Genomic DNA, 26,219 nt, shown 5'->3' on the forward strand with positions numbered 1-26,219 from the left:
TCCACAACTCCACCGACCTTAGTGTCGTCTGCAAATTTACTAACCCACCCTTCTACGCCCTCATCCAGGTTGTTTATAAAAATGACGAACAGCAGTGGACCCAACACTGACCCTTGCGGTACACCACTAGTAACTGGACTCCAGGATGAACATTTCCCATCAATCACCACCCTCTGTCTTCTTTCAGCAAGCCATTTACTGATCCAAACTGCTATATCTCCCTCAATCTCATTCTTCCGCATTTTGTACAATAGCCTACTGTGGGGAACCTTATCGAACGCCTCGCTGAAATCCATATACACCACATTAACCGGTTTACTCTCATCTACCTGTTTGGTCACTTTCTCAAAGAACTCAATAAGGTTTGTGAGGCACGACCTACCCTTCACAAAATCGTGCTATCCCTAATCAAAGTATTCTTTTCTAGATGATTATAAATCCTGTCTCTTATAACCTTTTCCAACACTTTACCAACAACTGAAGTAAGGCTCACTGGTCTATAATTACCAGGGTTGTCTCTACTCCCCTTCTTGAACAAGGGAACCACATTTGCTATCCTCCAGTCCTCAGGCACTATTCCTGTAGACAATGACGATTTAAAGATCAATGTCAAAGGCTCGGCAATCTCCTCCCTGGCTTCCCAGAGGATCCGAGGATAAATCCCATCCGGCCCAGGGGACTTATCTATTTTCACACTCTGCAGGATTTCTAATACCTCTTCCTTGTGTACCTCAATCCCACCCCCAGACTAGTATCCTGTATCTCAGTATTCTCCTCAACAACATTGTCGTTTTCTAGAGTGAATACTGTTGAAAAATATTCATTTAGTGCTTCCCCTATCTCCTCTGACTCCACACACAACTTCCCACTCTATCCTTGATTGGCCCTAACCTTACTCTCGTCATTCTTTTATACCTTAAATACCTGTAGATGAGTGCGTTATCTGTAACCGTGATTGCGTGATTAGTGAATGGGTGTGTTATCTGTGAGTGTGTGTTTGTGAGATTAATGAATGGGTTTGTTATCTGTGAGTGAGTGTGTGATTAGTTAGCGGGTGTGTTATCTTTGAGTGTGTGTGTTTGTGAGATTAGTGAATGGATGTGTTAACTGTGGGGGTGACGGTGTGATAATTGAATGATTGTATTATCTGCGAGTGTGAGTGTGTGATTAGTGAGTGGGTGTGTTATCTGGGAGTATGTGTTTGTGAGATTAATGAATGGTGTGTTATCTGTGAGTATCTGCTAGTATAATTAGTGAATGAGTGCGTTATCTGTGAGTGTGAACATTTGATTAGTGAATGAGTGTGACTTTGTGTGATTAGTGAATGGGTGTGTTATGTGTGAGTCTGAGTGTGAGATTAATGAATGGGTGCAGTTCTGAATTGGTTAACTGAGATTTCCTCTGCATGGAAATGTTGGATTGATTCCCTCATGTGGTTTGCACCCCTCCCTCCCCCAGAGCAAGGCCCTGAACATCGCTGGTGGTGCTATCCTTGTGAATGATGTCATTGGCCTGTCCTGTCATCTCACTCTGACCTCTCAGTCGCTGATGTGGAGTATGATGCAAGATTTCGCTGTTGTGTTTCTGACATCTCTCCTCTTCCACCTCACTAAAGGTATGTGACTACCTTACCAAGCATTGGTATAGAAGCAGAGAGACACTGAACAGCAGCTGGCCATTCAGCCCCTCAGAGCCTCCTGCTTTCATGGCTAGTCTTGTATCTTGGGGAATGTAGCTACTCCATCTCACAACATCCACCTGAGGCTGAGAGACATATACCCATCATGGCACAGCTTAGAATTTCAGGATAATTCACTGAAATATCGAAATAAAAGTCTCCTGAATACAACTTACAAAATTAGTGGGAAGCCCCATCTGTGTCAGTGATGCCTTCAGGTAAGGAAACTGTCATTCTTACCTGGTCAGGTGTGTACGTGACTCCAGACCCATAGCATTGGGGTTCCCTCCCACCTGCCTTTGTGAACATAGAAGAATACAGCGCAGTACAGGCCCTTTGGCCCTCGATGTTGCGCCGATCCAAGCCCACCTAACCTATACTAACCCACTATCCTCCATATGCCTATCCAATGCCCGCTTAAATGCCCATAAAGAGGGAGAGTCCACCACTGCTGCTGGCAGGGCATTCCATGAACTTACGACTCGCTGAGTGAAGAACCTACCCCTAACTTCAGTCCTATATCTACCCCCCCTTAATTTAAAGCTATGCCCCCTTGTAATACCCGACTCCATACGCGGGAAAAGGTTCACACTGTCAACCCTGGTGCCCTGGGATCTGGTGCCCTGGGATCTGATGCTCTAGGATCTGGCACGCTGGGATCTGGTGCCCTTGGATTTGGTGCCTGGGATCTGGTGCCCCTGGGGCTGGTGCTTGGGGTCTGGTGCTCTGGGATCTGTTGCTCTGGGATCTGGTGCCCTGGGATCTGGTGCTTGGGATCTGGTGCCCTGAGATCTGGCACTCTGGGATCTGGTGCCCTGGGATTTGGTGCCTGGAAATTGGTGCCCTGGGATCTGGTGCTGTGGGATCTGTTGCTTGGGATCTGGTGCTCTGGGAGCTGGTGCCCTGGGATCTGGCACTCTGGGATCTGGTGCCCTGGGATTTGGTGCCCTGGGATTTGGTGCCCTGGGATCTGGTGCTGTGGGATCTGTTGCTTGGGATCTGGTGCTCTGGGATCTGGTGCCCTGGGATCTGGTGCTGAGGGATGTGGTGCTGTGGGATCTGGTGCCCTGGGATCTGGTGCTGTGGGATCTAGTGACTGGGATCTGGTGCTGTGGGATCTGGTGTCCTGGGATCTGGCGCCCTGGGATCTGGTGCTCTGGGATCTGCTGCCCTGGGATCTGGCGCTCTGGGGTCTGGTGCTCTGGGACCTGGTGTTTGGGATCTGGTGCTCTGGGATCAGTTGCTTGGGATCTGGTGCTGTGGGATCTGGTGCCTGGGATCTGGTGCTGTGGAATCTGTTGCTTGGGATCTGGTGCTCTAGGATCTGGTGCCCTGGGATCTGGTGCTTTGAGATCTGATGCCCTGGGATCTGGCGCTCTGGGATCTGTTTCTCTGTAATCTAGCACTCTGGGATATGGTGCACTAGGATCTGGTGATTGGGATCTGGTGCTGTGGGATCTGTTGCTTGAGATCTGGTACCCTGGGATCTGGTGCACTAGGATCTGGTTCTCTGGGATCTGGTGATGTGGGATCTGTCACTTGGGATCTGGTGCTCTGAGATCTGGTGTCCTGGGATCTAGTGCTCTGGGATCTGGCACTCTGGGATCTGGTGTCCTGGGATCTGGTGCTGTGGGATCTGTTGCTTGGAATGTGGTGCCCTGGGATCTGGTGCTCTAGGATATGCTGCCCTGGGATCTAGCACTCTGGGATATGGTGCACTAGGATCTGGTGATTGGGATCTGGTGCTGTGGGATCTGTTGCTTGAGATCTGGTACCCTGGGATCTGGTGCACTAGGATCTGGTGCTCTGGGATCTGGTGCACTGGGAACTGGTGCTTGGGATCTGGTGCCCTGGGATCCGGTGCTCTGGGATCTGGCAATCTGGGATCTGGTGCACTGGGATCTGGTGCCCTGGGATCTGACGCTCTGGGATCTGGTGCACTGGGATCTGGTGCCCTGGGATCTGGTGCTCTGGGATCTGACGCTTTGGGATCTGACGCTCTGGGATCTGGTGCCCTGGGATCTGGTGCCCTGGGATCTGACACTCTGGGATCTGGTGCTCTGGTATCTGGTGCCCTGGGATCTGGTTCCCTGGGATCTGGCGCTCTGGGACCTGGTGCCCTGGGACTTGGTGCCCTGGGATCTGGTGGCTGGGACCTGGTGCCCGGGGATCTGGTGCCCTGGGATCTGGTGCACTGGGACCTGGTGCCCTGGGATCTGGCGCTCTGGGACCTGGTGCCCTGGGACTTGGTGCCCTGGGATCTGGTGGCTGGGACCTGGTGCCCGGGGATCTGGTGCCCTGGGACCTGGTGCCCTGGGATCTGGTGCCCTGGGATCTGGTGCCTTGGGATCTGGTGCCCTGGGACCTGGTGCCCTGGGATCTGGTGCCCTGGGACCTGGTGCCCTGGGATCTGGTGCTCTGGGACCTGGTGCCCTGGGACCTGGTGCCCTGGGATCTGACTGTTGTCTTCCTTCCCCTAGGAGTGGATTACGGAGAGCTGCGTCTGTCTGGTGGGCGATTACCCAGTGAGGGCCGGGTGGAGATATATTACAATGGGGAATGGGGTACAGTCTGTGATGATAACTGGGATATCGCTGACGCTCACGTCGTGTGTCGCAGTCTGGGCTACATCAATGCAACCGAAGCAACCATCGGAGGCATCTTCGGATCAGGTACATCGACGGAGGGATCAGCAACTGGGAGACTCCGACCAACAATTCACTCTGTACTTCAACACCCACCCTCCCCCCGACCAATCAACACCCACCCTCCCCCCGACCAATCAACACCCACCCTCCCCCCGACCAATCAACACCCACCCTCCCACCGACCAATCAACACCCACCCTCCCCCGACCAATCAACACCCACCCTCCCACCGACCAATCAACACCCACCCTCCCCCCGACCAATCAACACCCACCCTCCCCCGACCAATCAACACCCACCCTCCCCCGACCAATCAACACCCACCCTCCCCCCGACCAATCAACACCCACCCTCCCCCCGACCAATCAACACCCACCCTCCCCCCGACCAATCAACACCCACCCTCCCCCCGACCAATCAACACCCACCCTCCCCCCGACCAATCAACACCCACCGTCCCCCCGACCAATCAACACCCACCCTCCCCCCGACCAATCAACACCCACCCTCCCCCCGACCAATCAACACCCACCCTCCCCCCGACCAATCAACACCCACTCTCCCCCCGACCAATCAACACCCACCCTCCCCCGACCAATCAACACCCACCCTCCCCCGACCAATCAACACCCACCCTCCCCCGACCAATCAACACCCACCCTCCCCCCGACCAATCAACACCCACCATGCCCCCGACCAATCAACACCCACCCTCCCCCCGACCAATCAACACCCACCCTCCCCCGACCAATCAACACCCACCCTCCCCCTGACCAATCAATACCCACCCTCCCCCGACCAATCAACACCCACCCTCCCCCTGACCAATCAACACCCACCCTCCCCCCGACCAATCAACACCCACCCTCCCCCCCGACCAATCAACACCCACCCTCCCCGCGACCAATCAACACCCACCTTCCCCCCGACCAATCAACACCCACCCTCCCCCCGACCAATCAACACCCACCATCCCCCCGACCAATCAACACCCACCCTCCCCCCGACTAATCAACACCCACCATCCCCCCGACCAATCAACACCCACCATCCCCCTGACCAATCAACACCCACCCTCCCCCGACCAATCAACACCCACCCTCCCCCTGACCAATCACCACCCACCCTCCCCCTGACCTGCCGTCTCTCTGACCCCGTCAGTGCCGGGGATATCTCAGTGTTCAGTGTGTTTCCGTGACAAGTGTGAACATCGAAACTGTTCCACCTCTCACCTTGAACTTGTGAACCTTAATAATGAGTTCCCCCACCCTGGGGAAAAGCTTGTCTCTATCCCCCCTGTCTATACCCTCCATGACTTTGTAAACCTCCATCAGGCCCCCCCCCAATCTCCTTTTTTCTAATGAAAACAATCCTAACGTACTCAACCTCTCCTCACAGCTCACACCTTCCATACCAGGCAACATCCTCGTAAACCCTCTCTGCACTCTCCCCAAAGCGTCCACATCCTTTTGGTAACGTGGTGACCAGAGCTGTACACCGTATTCTAAATGCGGCCGAACCAAGGTCCTGTACAATGTTAACATGACCCACCAACTCTTGTACTCAATACCCCGTGTGATGAAGGGAAGCATGCGGTATGCCTTCTTGACCACTCTACTGACCTGCGTTGTCACCTTCAGGAACAATGGACCTGAACACATCGATCTCTCTGTATATCAGGACTTTTCCGTTTACTGTCTACAGTAATTCACTCTGGAATTGGATCTTCCAAAATGCATCACCTCACATTTGTCTGGATTGAACGCCATCTGCCACGTCTCTGCCCAACTCTCCAGTCTATCTATATCCTCCTGGATTCTCTGACAGTCCCTTATGCTTTCTGCTTCTCCACCAATCTTCATGTCATCGGCAAACTTGCTGATCATACCAACAGTGCCCTCTTCCAGATCATTTATGTATATCACAAACAACAGTGGCCCCAGCACTGACCCCTGTGGAACACCACTGGTCACCTTTCTCCATTTCGAGATACTCCCTTCAACTACTACTCTCTGTCTCCTGTTGCTCGCTAGAGTTCTTTATCCACCTCGCTAGAACACCCTGTACACCATGTGACTTCACTTTCTCCATTAGTCTCCCGAGGGGAACCTTATCAAACACCTTACTATGACATCAATGTCCCTTCCCTCATCTATCAACTTTTCACCTCTTCTCAGTTGGTAAGACATGACCTTCCCTGCACAAAACCATGTTGCCTAAGGCAGCTGAGCCCATTTTCTTCCAAATGTAAATAGATCCTATATCTCGGTATCTTCTCCAGCATTGATGGGTCTCTCCCATTGATGTCAGGCTCGCCGGTATAAAATTACCTGGATTATCCCTGCTACCCTTCTTAAACAAGAGGACAACATTAGCAATTTTCTAATCATCTGGAACCTTGCCCGCGTTCAAGGATGCTGCAAAGATATCTGTTAAGGCGCCAGCTATTTCCTCTCTTGCTTCCCTCAGTAGCCTGGGATAGATCCCATCTGGACCTGGGGACTTTCAGAATATCCACCACTTCCTCCCTCCTTATGCCAACTTGACTTAGGGACAGATTTTTGTTTACTCTAACTTCAATATCAGCCATGTCCCTCTGCTCGGTGAATACCAACACAAAGTACTCATTAAGAATCTCATCCATTTTCTCTGACACTACGCATAACTTTCCTCCATTGTCCTTGAGTGGGCCAATTCTTTCTCTTGCTCCTTATATACGAATAAAAGACTTTGGGATTTTCCTTAAACCTGCTTGCTAAAGATATTTCATGACCCCTTTTAGCCCTCTTAATTCCTCGTTTCAGATTGGTCTTACTTTCCTGATGAAGAGCTTTTGCCTGAAACATTGATTTTCCTGCTCCTTGGATGCTGCCTGACCTGCTGTGCTTTTCCAGCACCACTCTGATCTAAACTCTAGTTTCTAGCATCTGCAGTCCTCACTTTCGCCTACTTTCCTGATATTCTTCCAAAGCTTCGTTTGTTTTCAGTCGCCTAGACCTTATGTTTGCTAGTCTCAAAATTTCACCTGTCATCCATGGTTCCCTAATCTTGTCATTTCTATCCCTCATTTTCACAGGAACATATCTCTCCTGAACTCTAATTAACCTCTCTTTAGAATATGGATTTCCTTCAAAATGGTGCTCCCAATCTACATTCCCCAGTTTCTGCTGAATGTTGTTCCTTCTGACCATTTATGTGGGAGATCCAGGACAGATTATTGGTTATTGACACATCTGGGAAGCTAACACTCTTGACCCTTTCCACTTCAGCTCCGTTGGTGTAGACAGGGGCATGACCTCCTTTCGTCCTACAGTCACTGATCAGTGGTTTTGTTTGCCGACATTGAGAGAGAGGTTGTTCTCATTGCACCATGTCACCAAACCCTCTACCTCCACCCTGTATTCTGACTCATCATTGTTAGATGGCCATCCTACCACAGTGATATCGTCAGCAAATTTGTAAACAGTGTTGGTTTGGAATTTGACTGCACAGCTGTGGGGAGTACAGGAGGGGGCTGGGAACACATCCTTGGGGGGCTCCAGTGTTGAGGGTCCTCGTGGAGGAGGTGCTGTTGTCTATCCTCACTGCCTGCGGTCTGTGGGGCAGGAAGCTGAGAATCCAGCTGCGGGGGGGGGGCGGAGCTGAGACCAAGGTCTCGGAGTTTTGAGATCAGTCTGGAGGGGATGATGGTGCTGCAGGTGGAACTGGAGTCAATGAGCAGGAATCTGGTGTTCTTGTTTCAAGGATGAGTGCAGGGTGAGGGAAACGGCATCCACTGGGGACCTGTTACAACAGTCGGTATATTGTAGGGGATCGAGGCAGGGGGAGACTGGAGTCAATGTGGACCATGACCAGTCTCTCAAAGCACTTCATGGAGGTCCAAGCCACTGGGTGGCAGTCAGTAAGGCACATTGCATGTGCTTCCTTAGGTACTGGGGTGATGGTGATTGTCTGGAAGCAGGGAGAGAGATGTTGAAGATGTCAGTGAATCCCTCTGCCAGCTGGTTCACACAGGATCTAAGTGCATGGTCGGAGGCTCCCTCTGGGCCTATCCCTTTCCTTGGGTTGATACTCAAGAAGGTTGATCTGATGTCTGCAGCGGTGATGGAGGGAGGGTGATACCTGCCAAACCCAGCATAGGAAGTGTTGTGAACATCGGGGCGGGATGTGTCTGTGTCTGCTATCTCACTCTGCTTCATGTTGTGTAGGCTTTGCTACAGGTGATGGTGTCCATCAGGTTGGTTTGGAACCCTACCCTGGCCCTGTACTGCCTCTTGGCATCTCTGACGGCTTTGTGGAGGTCATATCTGGGTCACCTGATTTGAATGCTACATGTCTGGTCTTCAGTAGGGAGTGGATTTCCTGGTTCATCCAAGGTTTCCAGTTGGGGAGCACCTGGATTGATTTTTCTGGCACTTGTTAATGAAGTCAGTTGAGTGTGGTGCAGTGCAGTATGGTGCGGTGTGGTGCAGTGCGTTGTGGTGCGGTGCAGTGTGGTGCGTTGTGGTGCGGTGCAGTGCGTTGTGGTGCGGTGTGGTGTGGCGCGGTGCTGTGCAATGCGGTGTGGTGCGCGGTGCGGTGCGTTGTGGTGCGGTGTGGTGTGTGGTGCGGTGTGGTGTGGCGCGGTGCTGTGCAATGTGGTGTGGTGCGCGGTGCGGTGCGTTGTGGTGCGGTGTGGTGTGGTGCGATGCATTGTGGTGCGGTGTGGTGTGGTGCGTTGCGATGCGGTGCATTGTGGTGTCGTGCGTGGCGCGGTGCGGTGCGGTGCGCGGTGCGTTGCAGTGTGGTGCGCGGTGCGGTGCGTTGTGGTGCGGTGCGGTGCAATGTGGTGTGGTGCGCGGTGCGTTGCGTTGCGTTGCAGTGTGGTGCGCGGTGCGGTGCGCTGCACGGTGCAGTGCCGTATGGTGCGGTGCGGTGTGCGGTGCCGTATGGTGCGGTGTGGTGTGCGGTGCGGTGCCGTATGGTGCGGTGCGGTGCGGTGTGGTGTGCGGTGTGGTGCGGTGCGCTGCACGGTGCAGTGCCGTATGGTGCGGTGTGGTGTGCGGTGCGGTGCCATATGGTGCGGTGCGGTGCCGTATGGTGCGGTGTGGTGTGCAGTGCGGTGCCATATGGTGCGGTGTGCGGTGCGGTGTGGTGGGGTGCGGTGTGGTGTGTGGTGCGGTGCGGTGTGGTGTGGTGTGGTGTGTGGTGCGGTGTGGTGTGGTGTGTGGTGCGGTGCGGTGTGGTGTGCGGTGTGGTGCGGTGTGGTGTGTGGTGCGGTGCGGTGTGGTGTGGTGTGGTGTGGTGCGGTGCGGTGTGGTGTGCGGTGTGGTGCGGTGCGGTGTGGTGGGGTGTGGTGCGGTGTGGTGTGCGGTGCGGTGTGGTGTGGTGCGGTGTGGTGTGTGGTGCGGTGCGGTGCGGTGTGTGGTGCGGTGCAGTGCACTTGTCTTGGTTGTTGAGTGAATATAGTCCCGTCCTCTGACTCCACGCAGCCACGGAGAAGCTCTTCTGTTTCCTCAGACCAACATTGTATGACGTTTTGAGAAGGATCCTCCCTTTTCAGTTTCTGCTTCTAAGTTGGGAGGAGGAACATGATGCTGTGACCTGACTTTCCGAAGGGTGTGCGGGGAATGGGACGGTAGGCATCTTTGTTACAAATCACACAACACCAGGTTACAGGCTAACGGGTTCATTTGGAAGCACTAGCTTTCGGAAGGACTGGACAATGAAGGGTATCCTTTCGGTTACAGCTGTGAATCATGGTATCTTTGCTGGTCGTGTGGCAGCGCTCCTTGCTGTGGGAAATGATTGGTGGTACGTTGACAGCACCCCCTGGAGGGTTGAAAATGTGTTGCTGGAAAAGCGCAGCATCTAAGGAGCAGGAGAATCGACGTATCAGGCATGAGCCCTTCCGAAATGTCGATTCTCCTGCTCCTTGGATGCTGCCTGACCTGCTGCGCTTTTCCAGCATCACATTTTCAGCTCTGATCTCCAGCATCTGCAGTCCCCACCTACCCCCTGGAGAGTGGCCTGTTTGAAGCCACTGGCCATGATGAATAAGATCTTGGGGAATTTCGTCTTCAGCGGTGATGTCAATTTTATCCAGGGCATTCTTCAGATCCACAAGTGGTGGCATGTACACTGCTGGCAGGATGGCAGGGCTGAACTCGTGGGACACTGAGAAGGGTTGGCATTTCACTGTAAGGGGAGCAACGGCTCACCAGGGCTTGTCATGTCTGAGCATCAGAAGCTGTTGATTTGCCTGACCCGTGGATGGCGTGCAGTTTGTGTGATATATGGACAACTCCTCAGCTTGCAAAACACAGTCAGGAATTGCAGAAGTGGGCCATGTCTCTGTGAATCAGAGGCTGCCAGTCTGAATGCATGCCTCCGAGTTTGGGACATTTCAACTCTGAGCAAAAGATTCCAACCGCCAATCCTATCCATGCATCTCACAATTTTATGGACTTCATTTAAGTCTCCCCTAAGCCTCCGTCACAACCTGAGTTTTTCCAGCCTCTCTTTGTCACTCATACCCTCTAATCCAGGCAGCATCCTGGGAAATCTCTTCTGCACCCTTCCTGTCATATGGCAACCAGAACTGAACACAATACTCTAGGTGTGGCCTAACCAAAGTCTGATAAAGCTACAACATGACATCCTGACTCCTGGACTCAATTCCCCGACCAAGCATGTCATCTCCTTCTTTACTATCCTATGGATCCCTCTGTATGTCAACGCAGTTCAGGGTCCTGTCATTAACTGTATACTTTTCTTAACATCTCATCTCCCAAGATGTGATCTCTTGACATGTGCAGCACCTCACACTTCCCCGCATTAAACTCCATCTGCCGTTTCCCCAACCGTATCTGCAACTGATCTCTATCCCACTGTATCCTTTCACAACTTTCTACACTATCCACAACTCCTCCTATCTCTGTATCGTCTGCAAACTTACTAACCCACCATCTACATTTCCATCCAAGTCATTGATATATATATATATCTCACAAACAGCAGAGGTCCCAGTACAACACCACTCCAGCCTGAAAACCCCCCTTCCACCATTACCCTCTGCCTTCTATGGACAGGTCAATTCAGGATCCACGCGGCCAAGTCACTGTGGACCCCATGCATCTTAATCTTCTGTATGAGCCTCCCATGAGGGACCTTGTCGAAATCTATGTGTGGATTTTAGAAACATCTGTGGCGATAAATTAGTTAACATTTTGGGTCTGCTTTTAGAATGGTGTTCTGAGGAAGGGACACTTAACCCAAAATGTTAACTCTGGTTTCTCTCTAAAGACGCTGAGATTTTGTTTCAGATTTCCAGCATCTGCAGCTCATACAGTCACAGAGATGTACAGCACGGAAACAGACCCTTCGGCCCAACCCGTCCATGCCGACCAGATATCCCAACCCAATCTAGTCCCACCTGCCAGCACCCGGCCCATATCCCTCCAAACCCTTCCTATTCATATACCCATCCAAATGCCTCTTAAATGGTGCAATTGTACCAGCCTCCACCACCTCCTCTGGCAGCTCATTCCATACACGTACCACCCTCTGTGTGAAATGTTGCCCCTTAGGTCTCTGTTATATCTTTCCCCTCTCACCCTAAACCTATGCCCTCTAGTTCTGGACTCCCCCACCCCAGGGAAAAGACTTTGTCTATTTATCCTATCCATGCCCCTCATAATTTTGTAAACCTCTATAAGGTCACCCCTCAGCCTCTGACACTCCAGGGAAAACAGCCCCAGCCTGTTCAGCCTCTCCCTGTAGCGCAGATCCTCCATCCCTGGCAACATCCTTGTAAATCTTTTCTGAACCCTTTCAAGTTTCACAACATCTTTCCAAAAGGAAGGAGACCAGAATTGCACGCAATATTCCAACAGTGGCCTAACCAATGTCCTGTACAGCCGCAACATGACCTCCCAACTCCTGTACTCAATACTCTGACCAATAAAGGAGTTAATACAGGAAAGTCCCAAGGTTTCATTGATATATAAACAGATCTGATGCTCATCACCTGGAGTGGGTGTTTTAATGAAATAGTTTCTGACGTGTTGCTGTGTGTAAGTGACGGCTGCTTCCTCCCCCAGGCTCGGGCTCCATCCTGTTGGACGATGTTCACTGCTCTGGGTTCGAACCGTCTCTCACCCAGTGTCAGACTGAAGGCTGGAACATTCACAACTGTCAGCACTCCGAGGATGCAGGCGTTCGCTGTGACCCACGTCAGTGCGGGGGGGGAGGGGGGGCTTGTGGGGGGGGGTCTGTGGGGGGGGGGCTGTGTGTGGGGGGGTCTGTGTGGGGGGGGCTGTGTGGGGAGGGCTGTGTGGGGGGGGGGACTGTGTGGGGGGGGCTGTGTGGGGGGGGACTGTGTGGGGGGGGCTGTGTGGGGGGGGCTGTGTGGGGGGGGCTGTGTGGGGGGGGCTGTGGGGGGGCTGTGTGTGGGGGGCTGTGCGGGGGGGGCTGTGTGGAGGGGGTCTGTGTGTGTGGGGGGGCTGTGTGGGGGGGGGCTGTGTGGGGGGGGCTGTGTGGGGGGGGCTGTGTGGAGGGGGTCTGTGTGTGTGGGGGGTCTGTGTGTGGGGGGTCTGTGTGGGGGGGGGCTGTGGGGGGGGGCTGTGTGTGGGGGGCTGTGTGTGGGGGGGCTGTGTGGGGGGGCTGTGTGGGGGGGCTGTGTGGGGGGGTCTGTGTGGAGGGGGTCTGTGTGTGTGGGGGGTCTGTGTGTGGGGGGTCTGTGTGGGGGGGGCTGTGGGGGGGGCTGTATGGGGGGGGCTGTGTGTGGGGGGCTGTGTGTGGGGGGGCTGTGTGGGGGGGGCTGTGTGGGGGGGCTGTGTGGGGAGGGGCTGTGTGGGGGGGGCTGTGTGTGGGGGGCTGTGTGTGGGGGGCTGTGTGTGGGGGGCTGTGCGGGGGGGCTGTGCGGGGGGGGCTGTGTGGGGGGGTCTGTGCGGGGGGGGTCGGTGTGGGGGGGTCTGTGTGTGGGGGGGTCTGTGTGGGGGGGTCTGTGTGGGGGGGGTCTGTGTGGGGGGGTCTGTGTGGGGGGGGGGTGTGGGGGGGGGCCTGTGTGGGAGGGTCTGTGTGGGGGTGCTGTGTGTGGGGGGGTCTGTGGGGGGGGTCTGTGTGGGGGGGGCTGTGTGGGGGGCGGTCTGTGTGGGGGGGGCTGTGTGGGGGGGGGCTGTGTGGTGGGGGTCTGTGTGTGGGGGGCTGTGTGGGGGGGTCTGTGTGGGGGGGTCTGTGTGGGGGGGGCTGTGGGGGGGCTGTGGGGGGGGGCTGTGTGGGGGGGGCTGTGTGGGGGGGGCTGTGTGGGGGGGCTGTGTGGGGAGGCTGTGTGTGGGGGTCTGTGTGGGAGAGTCTGTGTGGGGGGGGTCTGTGTGGGGGGGGTCTGTGGGGGGGTCTGTGTGGGGGGGTCTGTGTGTGGGGGGGTCTGTGTGGGGGGGGTCTGTGTGGGGGGATCTGTGTCGGGGGTCTGTGTGAGGGGGTCTGTGTGGGGGGGGTCTGTGTGGGGGGGTCTGTGTGTGGAGGGTCTGTGCAGGGGGGTCTGTGTGTGGAGGGGGGTGTGGGTGTGGGGGTGTGTGTGTGGGGGTGTGTGTGTGGGAGGGGTGTGTGTGGGGGTGTGTGTGTGTGGGAGGGGTGTGTGTGTGTGGGAGGTGTGTGTGTGTGTGGGGGGGTGTGTGTGTGGGGGGTGTGTGTGTGTGTAGGGGGGGGGTGTGTGTGGGGTGTGTGTGTGTGTGTGTGGGGGGGGGTGTGTGTGTGTGGGGGGGGGTGTGTGTGTGGGGTGTGTGTGTGTGTGGGGTGTGTGTGTGTGTGTGGGGGTGTGTGTGTGGGGGGGGTGTGTGTGTGGGGGGGGGGGTGTGTGTGTGGGTGGGTGTGTGTGTGTGGGGGGGGTGTGTGTGTGTGGGGGGGGTGTGTGTGTGTGGGGGGTGTGTGTGTGTGTGGGGGGGGTGTGTGTGTGTGGGGGGGTGTGTGTGTGGGGGGGTGTGTGTGTGGGGGGGGTGTGTGTGTGGGGATGTGTGTGTGTGTGTGGGGGGGGGTGTGTGTGTGTGGGGGGTGTGTGTGTGGGGGGGTGTGTGTGGGGGGTGTGTGTGTATATGGGGTGTGTGTGTGGGGGGGTGTGTGTGGGGGGTGTGTGTGTATATGGGGTGTGTGTGTAGGGGTGTGTGTGTGTGTGGTGGGGGTGTGTGTGTGGGGTGTGTGTGTGTGGGGTGTGTGTGTGTGGGGTGTGTGTGTGTGTGGGGTGTGTGTGTGGGGTGTGTGTGTGTGGGGTGTGTGTGTGTGTGTGGGGTGTGTGTGTGGGGTGTGTGTGTGGGGTGTGTGTGTGGGGTGTGTGTGTGTGGGGTGTGTGTGTGGGGTGTGTGTGTGGGGTGTGTGTGTGTGGGGTGTGTGTGTGTGGGGTGTGTGTGTGGGGTGTGTGTGTGTGGGGTGTGTGTGTGTGGGGTGTGTGTGTGGGGTGTGTGTGTGTGGGGTGTGTGTGTGGGGTGTGTGTGTGTGTGGGGTGTGTGTGTGGGGTGTGTGTGTGTGGGGGGGGTGTGTGTGTGTGGGGGGGTGTGTGTGTGTGGGGGGGGTGTGTGTGTGTGGGGGTGTGTGTGTGTGTGTGGGTGTGTGTGTGTATGAGGGGTGTGTGTGTGGGGGGTGTGTGTGTGGGGGGTGTGGCGTGTGTGTGGGGGGTGTGTGTGGGGGGTGTGTGTGTGTGGGTGGGGTGTGTGTGTGGGTGGGGTGTGTGTGTGTGGGTGGGGGGGGTGTGTGTGTGTGGGTGGGGGTGTGAGTGTGGGTGTGGGTGTGTGTGGGTGCGTGTGTGGGGATGGGGATGTATGTGGGGGTGTGTGTGGGGGGGGCTGTGTGGGGGGGGCTGTGTGGGGGGCGGTCTGTGTGGGGGGGGGCTGTGTGGGGGGGGCTGTGTGGAGGGGGTCTGTGTGTGGGGGGGGCTGTGTGGGGGGGGCTGTGGGGGGGGCTGTGTGGGGGGGGCTGTGTGGGGGGGCTGTGTGGGGAGGCTGTGTGTGGGGGTCTGTGTGGGAGAGTCTGTGTGGGGGGGTCTGTGTGGGGGGGGTCTGTGGGGGGGTTTGTGTGGGGGGGGTCTGTGTGTGGGGGGGTCTGTGTGGGGGGGGTCTGTGTCGGGGGTCTATGTGGGGGGGGTCTGTGTGGGGGGGGTCTGTGTGTGGAGGGTCTGTGCAGGGGGGTCTGTGTGTGGAGGGGGGTGTGGGTGTGGGGGTGTGTGTGTGTGGGGGGGTGTGTGTGTGTGGGGGTGTGTGTATGAGGGGTGTGTGTGTGTGGGTGTGTGTGTGTGTGGGGGGGGTGTGTGTGTGTGGGGGGGGTGTGTGTGTGTGGGGGGGGTGTGTGTGTGTGAGGGGGGTGTGTGTGTGGGGGGGCTGTGTGTGTGTGGGGGGGTGTGTGTGTGGGGGGTGTGTGTGTGTGGGGGGTGTGTGTGTGTGGGGGGGTGTGTGTGTGTGGGGGGGGTGTGTGTGTGGGGGGTGTGTGTGTGGGGGGTGTGTGTGTGTGGGGGGTGTGTGTGTGTGTGGGGGGGGTGTGTGTGTGTGTGGGGGGGGTGTGTGTGGGGGGTGTGTGTGTGTGGGGGGTGTGTGTGTGGGGGGTGTGTGTGTGTGGGGGGTGTGTGTGTGTGTGTGGGGGTGTGTGTGTGTGTGGGGGGGGTGTGTGTGTGGGGGGGTGTGTGTGTGGGGGGTGTGTGTGTATGAGGGGTGTGTGTGGGGGGGGTGTGTGGTGGGGGTGTGTGTGTGGGGGGTGTGTGTGTGGGGTGTGTGTGTGTGGGGTGTGTGTGTGGGGTGTGTGTGTGTGTGGGGTGTGTGTGTGTGGGGTGTGTGTGTGTGGGGGGGGTGTGTGTGTGTGTGGGGTGTGTGTGTGGGGGGTGTGTGTGTGTGGGGTGTGTGTGTGGGGGGGTGTGTGTGTGGGGGGGGTGTGTGTGTGTGTGGGGGGGTGTGTGTGGGTGTGTGTGTGTATGAGGGGTGTGTGTGTGGGGGGGGTGTGTGTGGGGGGGGTGTGTGTGTGGGGGGTGTGGCGTGTGTGTGTGGGGTGTGTGTGGGGGGTGTGTGTGTGTGGGTGGGGTGTGTGTGTGGGTGGGGTGCGTGTGTGGGTGCGTGTGTGGGGATGGGGATGTATGTGGGGGTGTGTGTGGGGGGTGTGGGGGTGTGTGTGGGGGAGTGTGGGGGTGTGTGTGTGGGGGGTGTGTGTGTGGGGTGTGTGGGTGTGTGTGTGTGTGGGGTGTGTGTGTGCGGGGGGTGTGGGTGTGGGGTGTGTGTGGGTGGGGGTGTGTGTGGGGGTGTGTGTGTGTGGGGGTGTGTGTGGGGGTGTGTGTGTGGGGTGTGTGGGTGTGTGTGTGTGTGGGGTGTGTGTGTGTGCGGGGGGTGTGGGTGTGGGATGTATGTGGGGTGTGGGTGTGGGGTGTGTGTGGGGTGTGGGGGGGGTGTGTGTGTGTGGGGTGTGTGTGTGTGAGGGTGTGTGTGTGGGGTGTGTGTGTGTGGAGTGTGTGTGTGTGTGGGGGGTGTGTGTGTGTGGGGGGGGTGTGTGTGTGGGGGGGTGTTTGTGTGGGGGGGTGTTTGTGTGGGGGTTGGTGTGTGGGGTGTGGGGTGTGGGGTGTGTGTGGGGTGTGGGGTGTGTGTGAGGGGTGTGTGTGGGTGTGTGTGTGTGTGGGGGTGTGTGTGGGTGGGGGTGTGTGTGGGGGTGTGTGTGTGTGGGGGTGTGTGTGGGGGTGTGTGTGTGTGGGGGTGTGTGTGTGTGGGCGTGTGTGTGGGTGTGGGGTGTGTGTGGGGGTGTGGGGTGTGTGTGTGTGGGTGGGGTGTGTGTGTGTGTGTGGGGGTGTGTGTGGGTGTGTGTGTGTGTGGGTGTGGGGGTGTGTGTGGGGGTGTGTGTGGGGGTGTGTGTGTGGGGGTGTGTGTGTGGGGGTGTGTGTGGGGGTGTGTGTGTGTGTGGGTGCGTGTGTGAGTGCGTGTGTGGGGATGGGGATGTATGTGTGTGTGTGGGGGGTGTGGGGGCGTGTGTGTAGGGGGTGTGTGGGGGCGTGTGTGTGGGGGTTGTGTGTGGGTGTGTGTGTGTGTGTGTGTGGCGGGGGTGTGGAGGGTGTGTGTGTGGGTGTGTGTGTGGGGGTGTGTGTGTGGGGGGTGTGTGGGGGCGTGTGTGTGTGGATGTGTGTGTGTGTGTGGCGGGGGTGTGGAGGGTGTGTGTGTGGGTGTGTGTTTGTGTGGGGGGGGTGTGTGGGTGTGGGCGAGTGTGAGGGTGTGTGTGGGTGTGTGGGGTGGGTGTGTGTGGGGTGTGTGTGTGGGAGGGGAGGGGTGTGTGTGTGGGTGGGTGTGGGAGGGTGTCTGTGTGTGTGGGGGATGTGAGTGTGGGGGGGTTCGGTGTGGGAGGGGGGTGTCTGTGTGTGTATGTGGGGAGGTGTCTGTGTGTGTGAGGGGGGTGTCTGTGTGAGGGGGGTGTCTGTGTGTGTGGGAGGGGTTGTCTGTGTGTGAGAGGGGTGTCTCTGTGGGGAGTGTCTGTGTGTGGTCTGTGGGAGGGGGTGGTCTGTGTGGGAGGAGGGGTCTGTGTGTGGGAGGAGGGGTCTGTGTGTGGGTGGGTGGGTGTCTGTCTGTGTGGGAGGGGGGTGTCTGTGTGGGAGGGGGGTGTCTGTGTGGGAGGGGGTGTCTGTGTGTGTGTGGGAGGGGGGTGTCTGTGTGTGTGTGGGAGGGGGGTGTCTGTGTGTGTGGGAGGGGGGTGTCTGTGTGTGTGGGAGGGGGGTGTCTGTGTGTTGGAGGGGGGTGTCTATGTGGGGTGTCTGTGTGTGTGGGTGGGAGGGGGGTGTCTGTGTGGGGTGTCTGTGTGTGTGGGTGGGAGGGGGGTGTCTGTGTGGGGTGTGTGGGAGGGGGGTGTCTGTGTGAGGTGTGTGTGTGTGTGGGAGGGGGGTGTCTGTGTGAGGTGTGTGTGTGTGTGGGAGGGGGGTGTCTGTGTGGGGTGTGTGTGTGTGTGGGAGGGGGTGTCTGTGTGAGGTGTGTGTGTGTGTGGGAGGGGGGTGTCTGTGTGGGGTGTGTGTGTGTGTGGGAGGGGGGTGTCTGTGTGAGGTGTGTGTGTGTGTGTGGGAGGGGGGTGTCTGTGTGGGGTGTGTGTGTGTGTGGGAGGGGGGTGTCTGTGTGAGGTGTGTGTGTGTGTGGGAGGGGGGTGTCTGTGTGAGGTGTGTGTGTGTGTGTGGGAGGGGGGTGTCTGTGTGGGGTGTGTGTGTGTGTGGGAGGGGGGTGTCTGTGTGAGGTGTGTGTGTGTGTGTGTGGGAGGGGGGTGTCTGTGTGGGGTGTGTGTGTGTGGGAGGGGGGTGTCTGTGTGAGGTGTGTGTGTGTGTGTGGGAGGGGGGTGTCTGTGTGAGGTGTGTGTGTGTGTGTGGGAGGGGGGTGTCTGTGTGGGGTGTGTGTGTGTGTGGGAGGGGGGTGTCTGTGTGTGTGTGTGTGTGTGTGTGTGGGAGGGGGGTGTCTGTGTGTTGGAGGGGGGTGTCTATGTGGGGTGTCTGTGTGTGTGGGTGGTGGGTGTAATGTCTTCCTGCCTTCATCCTGTGTGTGTATGTGTGTGTGGAGGGTGTGGGGGGTGGGGGCGAGGGTGTGTTGAGGTGTGGGCGGGTGAGTGTGTACGGAGTGTGAGTGGGGGGGGGTGTTGGGGTGTGGGAGGTGTGAGGGTGTGGGGGGTGTCAGTGTATGGGGGTGGGGTGTGGGTGTGAGTGGTGTGTGTGTGGGAGATGGGTGTGAGTGAGGGGTGTGGGGGGTGAGTGTGTATGGGGGTGTGGGGAGAGTATGGGGGAGGGTGAGAGTGGGGGGTGTGTGGGGGGTGGGTGTGAGTGAGAGGTGTGTGTGTGGGGGGTTGTGAGGGGGTGTGTGGGGGTGGGTGTGAGTGGGAGGGTGTGGGTGTGAGTGGAGGTGTGTGGATGTGACTGGGGTGGGGGGTGTGTTGGGGGTGGGTGTGAGTGGGGGTGTATGTGGGGTGTGTGGGTATGAGTGGGGGGGTTAGATGGGGGTGGGTGTGAGTGGGGGGGGTTGTGTGGGGGTGTGTGGGGGGATGGGTGTGAATGAGGGGTATGTGGGGGGGTTGGTGTGTGAGGGGTCTGAGAGGGCGGGGGTGTGAGTGGGGGTTGTGTGAGTGTGGAGTGGGGGTATGTGAGTGGGGGTGTGTGAGGGGGGTGGGTGTGAGTGGGGGGCTGGGTGTGACTGGGGGTTGTGTGGGGGTGGGTGTGACTGGGGGTTGTGTGGGGGGGTGAGTGTGAGTGGGGGTGGTTGTGGGGGTGTGTGCGCGGGGTGGGTGTGAGTGGGGGGGGTGGGGTGTAGGTGTGAGGTGTTTGAGTGGGGGTGTGTGGATGTGAGTGGGGGTGTGTGTGGGGGTGGGTGTGAGTGGGGGGTGGGGGTGTGTGTGGGGGGTTGGGTGTGAGCGGGGGGGGTGGGGGGGTGGGTGTGAGTGGGGGTGGTTGTGGGGGTGTGTGCGCGGGGTGGGTGTGAGTGGGGGGGTGGGGTGTAGGTGTGAGGTGTTTGAGTGGGGGTGTGTGGATGTGAGTGGGGGTGTGTGTGGGGGTGGGTGTGAGTGGGGGGTGGGGGTGTGTGTGGGGGTTGGGTGTGAGTGGGGGGGTGGGAGTGGGTGTGAGGGGGGTTGGTGTGGGGGGGTGGGTGTGAGTGGGGGGGTGGGTGTGAGTGGGGGCGGGTGTGAGCGGGGGGGGTGGGGGGGTGGGGGGTGTCTGCTCCCTCCACACACAGTGCCCCCTCAAAGCTCCCTCAGTGCCCCCTCAGTATTTCCTCGACACACCACGAGCACTGATCTGGATGTGGTGACCAATTGTAATGTTTGTAAATGTTTTGAAGCCCCTCTGCCCAGTGGGAGGGTAAGATATGAGGGGCCTGCACGGAGACTTCCGGAGAAGCTTGAAGGGCCCGTTGAGTAGACCAGGGTATGGCAGCTGGGGTTGGGGAGTGGGGATATCCCCAGTGCATCGCTGTCAATCAGGCACTGCCCCCAGGTTTCAGAGGCACATAGTGTATGAAAGGGGACTCGACTGTGGGAGTGCAGACAGCTTGCTGCATTGGTATTGAACCTTGGTCAGGTTGGTCTGCAGCTTTGGGTGTTTATTGAGGCAGAGGGACAATGAGAGAGAGAGAGAGAGAGGGGGGGGGGGGGGGGGGGGGGGGGGCAGCGACGCTTCAATTGATTCAGCTCTGAGATGGCCAAATTCTCATCCGAGCAGAGACTGAGGGACCCTCAGTGTCACTGGGTCAGAATCCTGCCATCCCCTCCCTCAGGGCATTGTGGGTCTACCTACAGCACATGGACTGCAGTGGGTCAGGAAGGCAGCTCACCCCCACCTTCTCAAGGGGCAACTAGGGACGGGGTAATAAATACTGGGCCCAGCCAGTGATGCCCATGTCCCACGAATGAATCTCCCCGAGGACTGTGAAGAATAACAAGTGATCTCATTGAAATGTAAGCTGTGAGAGTGTATGACAGTGCAGATGGAGACAGGATAGGCTCCCTCGCTCAGGGTCATGGGCAGGATATTTCAGGCTGGGGTGAGGAGGGATTTGTTCAGTTGGTGGAAGTTGGGGTTTTTTTGGGTGGGTGGGTATGAATCTTTGGAATTCCCTATCCCCACAGGCTGGAGAAACTTTATCTTTGAGCAGGTTCAAGGTGGAAAAGGGTAGGTTTGTGGAGACTAATCATGCCAGAATCTACAAAGGGTTCGGGTTCTCATTAACTTTGATTTCTCTCCACAGACGCAGGACTTAGACACTTAATGGTAAGGTCCTAGGGAGTGTTTCTGAACAAAGAGACCTTGGAGTGCAGGTTCATAGCTCCTTGAAAGTGGAGTCGCAGGTAGATAGGATAGTGAAGAAGGAGTTTGGTATGCTTTCCTTTATTGGTCAGAGTATTGAGTACAGGAGTTGGGAGGTCATGTTGCGGTTGTACAGGACATTGGTGAGGCCACTGTTGGAATATTGCGTGCAATTCTGGTCTCCTTCCTATCAGAAAGATGTTGTGAAACTTGAAAGGGTTCAGAAAAGATTTACAAGGATGTTGCCAGGGTTGGAGGATCTGAGCTACAGGGAGAGGCTGAACAGGCTGGGGCTGTTTTCCCTGGAGCGTCAGAGGCTGAGGGGTGACCTTACAGAGGTTTACAAAACTATGAGGAGCATGGATAGGATAAATAGACAAAGTCTTTTCCCTGGGGTGGGGGAGTCCAGAACTAGAGGGCATAGGTTTAGGGTGAGAGGGGAAAGATTATAAAAGAGACCTAAGGGGCAACGTTTCCACACAGAAGGTGGTACGTGTATGGAATGAGCTGCCAGAGGATGTGGTGGAGGCTGGTACAATTGCAACATTTAAGAGGCATTTGGATGGGTATATGAATAGGAAGGGTTTGGAGGGATATGGGCCAGGTGCTGGCAGGTGGGACTAGATTGGGTTGGGATATCTGGTCGGCATGGACGGGTTGGACCGAAGGGTCTGTACATCTCTATGACTCTATGCTGCCAGACCTGTGGAGCTTTTCCAGCAATTTCTGTTGTTGTCTCTAGAAGGACAGGCCTGAGTCAGTTTATTAACAGCACTTTTGGTGCTGCCTGTTAACTTTGTACCCAGCTCCGAGCGCAGCACCTCAGTGCCCTCCTTACTGAAGTCAAAGTGGGCTCCTCTCTCTGACAGGTCACCCCCCACCCCCCCCAGGAGGCTGCAGTCACCCAGTCACCTTGGTCCTCTCTCTGACAGGTCACTCCCCACCCCCCCCCAGGAGGCTGCAGTCACCCAGTCACCTTGGTCCTCTCTCTGACAGGTCACTCCCCACCCCCCCCAGGAGGCTGCAGTCACCCAGTCACCTTGGTCCTCTCTCATTCCTGATGTGGCTGCCTTCCTCAGAACTCTCACTCCGAACACGGTCATAACCATTATCTTCTGCTGTTCTAGGACACGCTGGGGATCTGCCCAGTTACAGATTCGAGCAGATCTCCGAACTGCATGAGTCCCTGAATAAGTTATATCTCAGCCAGAAACACTGCCAGGTGAAGATCCTTGTGCTAACAGCGAGGAGGGGACCTGTTAAACTCCACCTGTGTGCACACAGATTAATCCTGTCCCTCAGCACAGATGGAAATCTCATCAGTGAGAACAAAACCAGTGGAATCCAAATCCTGGTGCAAGAAGACTGTCTGCCATATGTTGAAGACTTCATCAGGTATGACGCTCCTGTCAGCATCACCAGCAACTTCTCCCCGTTTCAGAATCTAACTGGAAAACAGACAAGGCTGGTTTTAAAATCAGGACGGGAGGTCAGTGGTCAGGGGACCTGGGGAAAAGAGACCACTGCCTACTCTGGGAGCAGCAGTGGGCCATTCGGCCCCTCCAGAGTATCCCAGCCCCTCAGTCAATAAGATCAACTCTACTTTCCTGCCTGGGATCCCTACATCCCTCGATTCCCCAAGATTCAATGATGGGGACCCCACAATCCCCTGGGTCAGAGAAGATTGATGCTCTCTGGGGAAAAGGCCCTCTCCTGATCTCAGTCAGAAACGGCCAGGCACCCAGCCTGACTCTGCGGGGGGGGCTGTGGTTTAAGATTCCCCGACCCAGGGAAACCATCTCAATGTCTACCCCACCAGGCCCCTTCACAATCTGCAGGTTTTAAAGAGATCAGCTCCATCTGTAAACACCAGAGAACACCCCCCCACTGTAACCGGCCCTCACTAGAGGAGAGAGAGAGAGAGCCCGAATCCCAGGGAATACCTTCACTTGGGAATGATTTATCCGTTCATTAGATGTGGAGAAACAAAGAGCAGGGTCCATTCCCCCAGGGACCGAGGGGAGATCTGTCCGTGGGAAATGATAACTAATTATTTCAGTATTTCTCCTTTACTCAGGAGGAGGGTGCAGGTACAGGAAGATGGGCTGTAAAGTCCTTGAGCAGATTGACAGAGGGAGTGAGGAGGTATTGAAGGGTTTGTTGGATTGAAAACAGGACAAACCCCCCAGGTCTGTCTGAATTGTATCCCAGGCTGCAGTGGGAGGGGAGAGGGGTAATTCCAGGAGCCCTGACCCAAATGTCTGGCCACAGGGAGGTGCCAGAGGACTGGAGAATAACCAATGTGGTTCCATTGTGGGAAAGATAGACCAGGAACAACCAATCAGGGAGTCTCACATCAGGGATAGGGAAACGATTGCAGAAAATAGTGAAGGAGAGAGGGAATCTCCATTTGGAGAGGCAGTATCTGGTCAGGGATGGTCAGTGTGGCTCTGTCAGCAGGAGCTCGTGTCTATCACATCTGCTGGACCTTTTCGAGGAGGTGCCAGGTGTATAGATGAAGGTAGTGCCGTTGATGTGGTTTCTATGGATTTCACCAAGGCCTTAGACAAAGCCCCATTCGGGAAACTGATAAAGAAGGTCAAAGCTCAGGGGATCCATGGAACTTGGTGAGATGGATCCAAAATGGTTTTAGTGAGAGGGGACAGAGTGTGATGGCAGAACGCTGTGTGTGTGACTGGTGCCCGGTGTGGATGGGTGTCCCACAGGGATCAGTGCGGGCTCCCTTATTGTTTGGAATATTCATTACCAATGGGGATGAGAATGGGAAGGGGGAGCTGCTAAGTCAGGTTCTGGGTGGGGTTACAAAGATCGGGAGGTTGACAGTGAGGAGGAAGGTGTTCGGTTCCAGGAGGATAGAGACAGGTTGGTCAGATGGACAGACCAATGGCAGGTGGAATGTAATCCTGATAACTGTGAGGTGGTGCTCTTTGGGAGAAGGAACAAGACAAGGGAGTCATCGCTGAATGGCAGGACCCGAGGAAGCTCAGAGGGCAGAGGGACCATGGGGAGATTGACCACAGATCCCTGAAGGTGGCAGGACTGGGTTAATCGGGTCATTCAGAAGGGGTATGGGACACTTACTGTTCTCAGTGAGAGATGGATGATCAGAGCAGGGCAGTGATGTTGGTGAGGCCACAGCTGGAGGACTGTGGGCAGTTCTGGTCCCCACGCGGTAGGGCGGATGGGATTGTACTGGAGGGGGTACAGAGGGAGATTCACCAGGATATTGTCTGGGATGGAACATTTCAGCGATGAAGGGAGGCTGGTGTTCTTTGGGGCAGAGATGGTTGGGGGGGGGGGGTAATAGAGGTGGATAAGATTGAGAAGCATGGACAGGGGGGATAGAAAGTAGCTGGTCCCCTTCATCAAAGGGTCAATACCAAGGGGACATAACTTCCCAAATCAACTTCCCAACTCGGTGAACATACCCACAACCATGACATTTTAAGGTGAAAAGCAGGAGGTTTAGAGGGGATTTGAGAAAAAAACACCCTTTGACCCAGAGAGTGGTGGGGTGTGGAGGGTACTGACTGGGAGGGGAGTTCAGGAGTGGGACCTCACAATGTTTAAAATGTAATTAGATCAACATTTGACGTGTCATAACATTCAAAGTTATGGGCTAAGTGCAGGGGAATGGGTATTTTTGGTATTCTAGCCTAGAAGGGCTGAAAGGCCTTTTCACACTGTACAATTCTATGACATTTGCCTTCCTCATTTATGAACTGTGATTGCTCCGACTACTCTGCAGATCTCACTACACAGCAACATTCACAGTTTTAAAGAGAGATTCTGCTGTTTTGTTCAGAAACGATTCCAATGGGGAACTAAGTGTAATTTGTGTATGACACAACTGGGTGGGACGGTGAGCTGTGAGCAGGAGGTACAGATAGCTCAGGGGGATCTGGACAGGCTGAGGGATATTAAATACATTAACTCATTGTTTCCTTTCTCTTTTCTCTCCACTTCCTCCTCAGGTATTTTTACACCAAGAAAATTGACATCAATCTGTCGTCAATCAAGTGCCTCCACAACATGGCGTCCAATTACGGTGTGACTGCGATTCGTGATTACTGCGACAAACTGTTCTACAAACTGCTGCCCCAGGACCCTTCCTTCAAACACCAGCTGGAGCTGTATAACTACGCTGAGACAGTGAGGGACTCTCTGCTGAAAGAGATTTGTATGGAGTATTTTGCTTGGAATTGTGAAACATTTATCAGGTCCCCCAGCTGGTATGAGGTGACCGGAGATCAACTGAACACTCTCCTACTCAGGTCAGACATTGTCATCTGGAATGAGCTGAGTTTGTTTAAAGCTGTTGAAACCTGGATCATTCACAAGAAGAAAACGGAACTGACGCACGAGCTGATGGATAAGATCCGCTTTCACATGATCCCACCGGAAGACCTGTCCCAGATTCAGCTCCAGTCTAAATTGTACGAGGAACATGATGGCTTCTTTCTCAAGAGATTTCTGAAAGCTTTTGAGTTTCATTCAGTATCAGTTGAGCAGCTTAACAAAGAAAGGCATTTCTCTGACCTCAGCTTAGAGCCCAGAATTTATATATCCTCCGGGTGGAGCGCTGCATTAGACATTGACCCAATTAGCAGCATGCGCTCCTCATCCTCCATGTACTATAACGGTTATCAGTATGTCCACCAGGTCAGCTTCACTCAGCCATCCTCTCCAACCATGACTTTTCAAACCCCCAGCTTCACAAGTGCCTTCTACCATTCGGACACTGTGTTATGGACAGCTCACTACCACACAAGTTCACAAAGCTGTAAAAGCAGTAAGGTGCGCTGTCCCTACAACATCTATCCCATTGCAACCTTAAATGTCAAGCATCAGAACAAAGAGAGCCCTGTTCACTATCAGAACAAAGTACTTCTTCTTTGTAACAACAATTATGTATCATATGTACATGACGTCAAGCAGGGCAATGCTATTCTCCCCTCCTTCAAAGGCCAGGGCCTCTTTTTCTTTGGCTGTGAATCTGGTTATTTCTCTACACTCAAGTTTGTTATCCGGCCAATGTACAGGTGAAACAAGCATTAGCACAGACACTGTTACACTCTGTACTCTGTACAATTCAGTCCACAGACCATTTCATATAACA

At 55.7% G+C, this 26,219-nt stretch overlaps 1 protein-coding gene across 1 annotated transcript; it reads left to right on the forward strand.

Annotated features, from left to right (window-relative positions):
- Positions 1-1,551: 1,551 nt before the first annotated feature.
- Positions 1,552-26,146, forward strand: LOC122548142 (galectin-3-binding protein-like). Its single transcript, XM_087997827.1, has 5 exons — positions 1,552-1,615; positions 4,159-4,350; positions 12,408-12,539; positions 22,207-22,474; positions 25,075-26,146. The coding sequence occupies exons 1-5, from the start codon at positions 1,558-1,560 to the stop codon at positions 26,144-26,146; spliced, it is 1,722 nt and encodes a 573-aa protein (XP_087853953.1). The 5' UTR covers positions 1,552-1,557.
- The last annotated feature ends 73 nt before the right edge of the window (positions 26,147-26,219 follow it).

Source organism: Chiloscyllium plagiosum, unplaced genomic scaffold (genome assembly GCF_037043375.1).
Source record: "Chiloscyllium plagiosum isolate Xiang-an unplaced genomic scaffold, Cpla_swu_hap1 HiC_scaffold_1, whole genome shotgun sequence".
Taxonomy (NCBI): Eukaryota; Metazoa; Chordata; class Chondrichthyes; order Orectolobiformes; family Hemiscylliidae; genus Chiloscyllium; species Chiloscyllium plagiosum.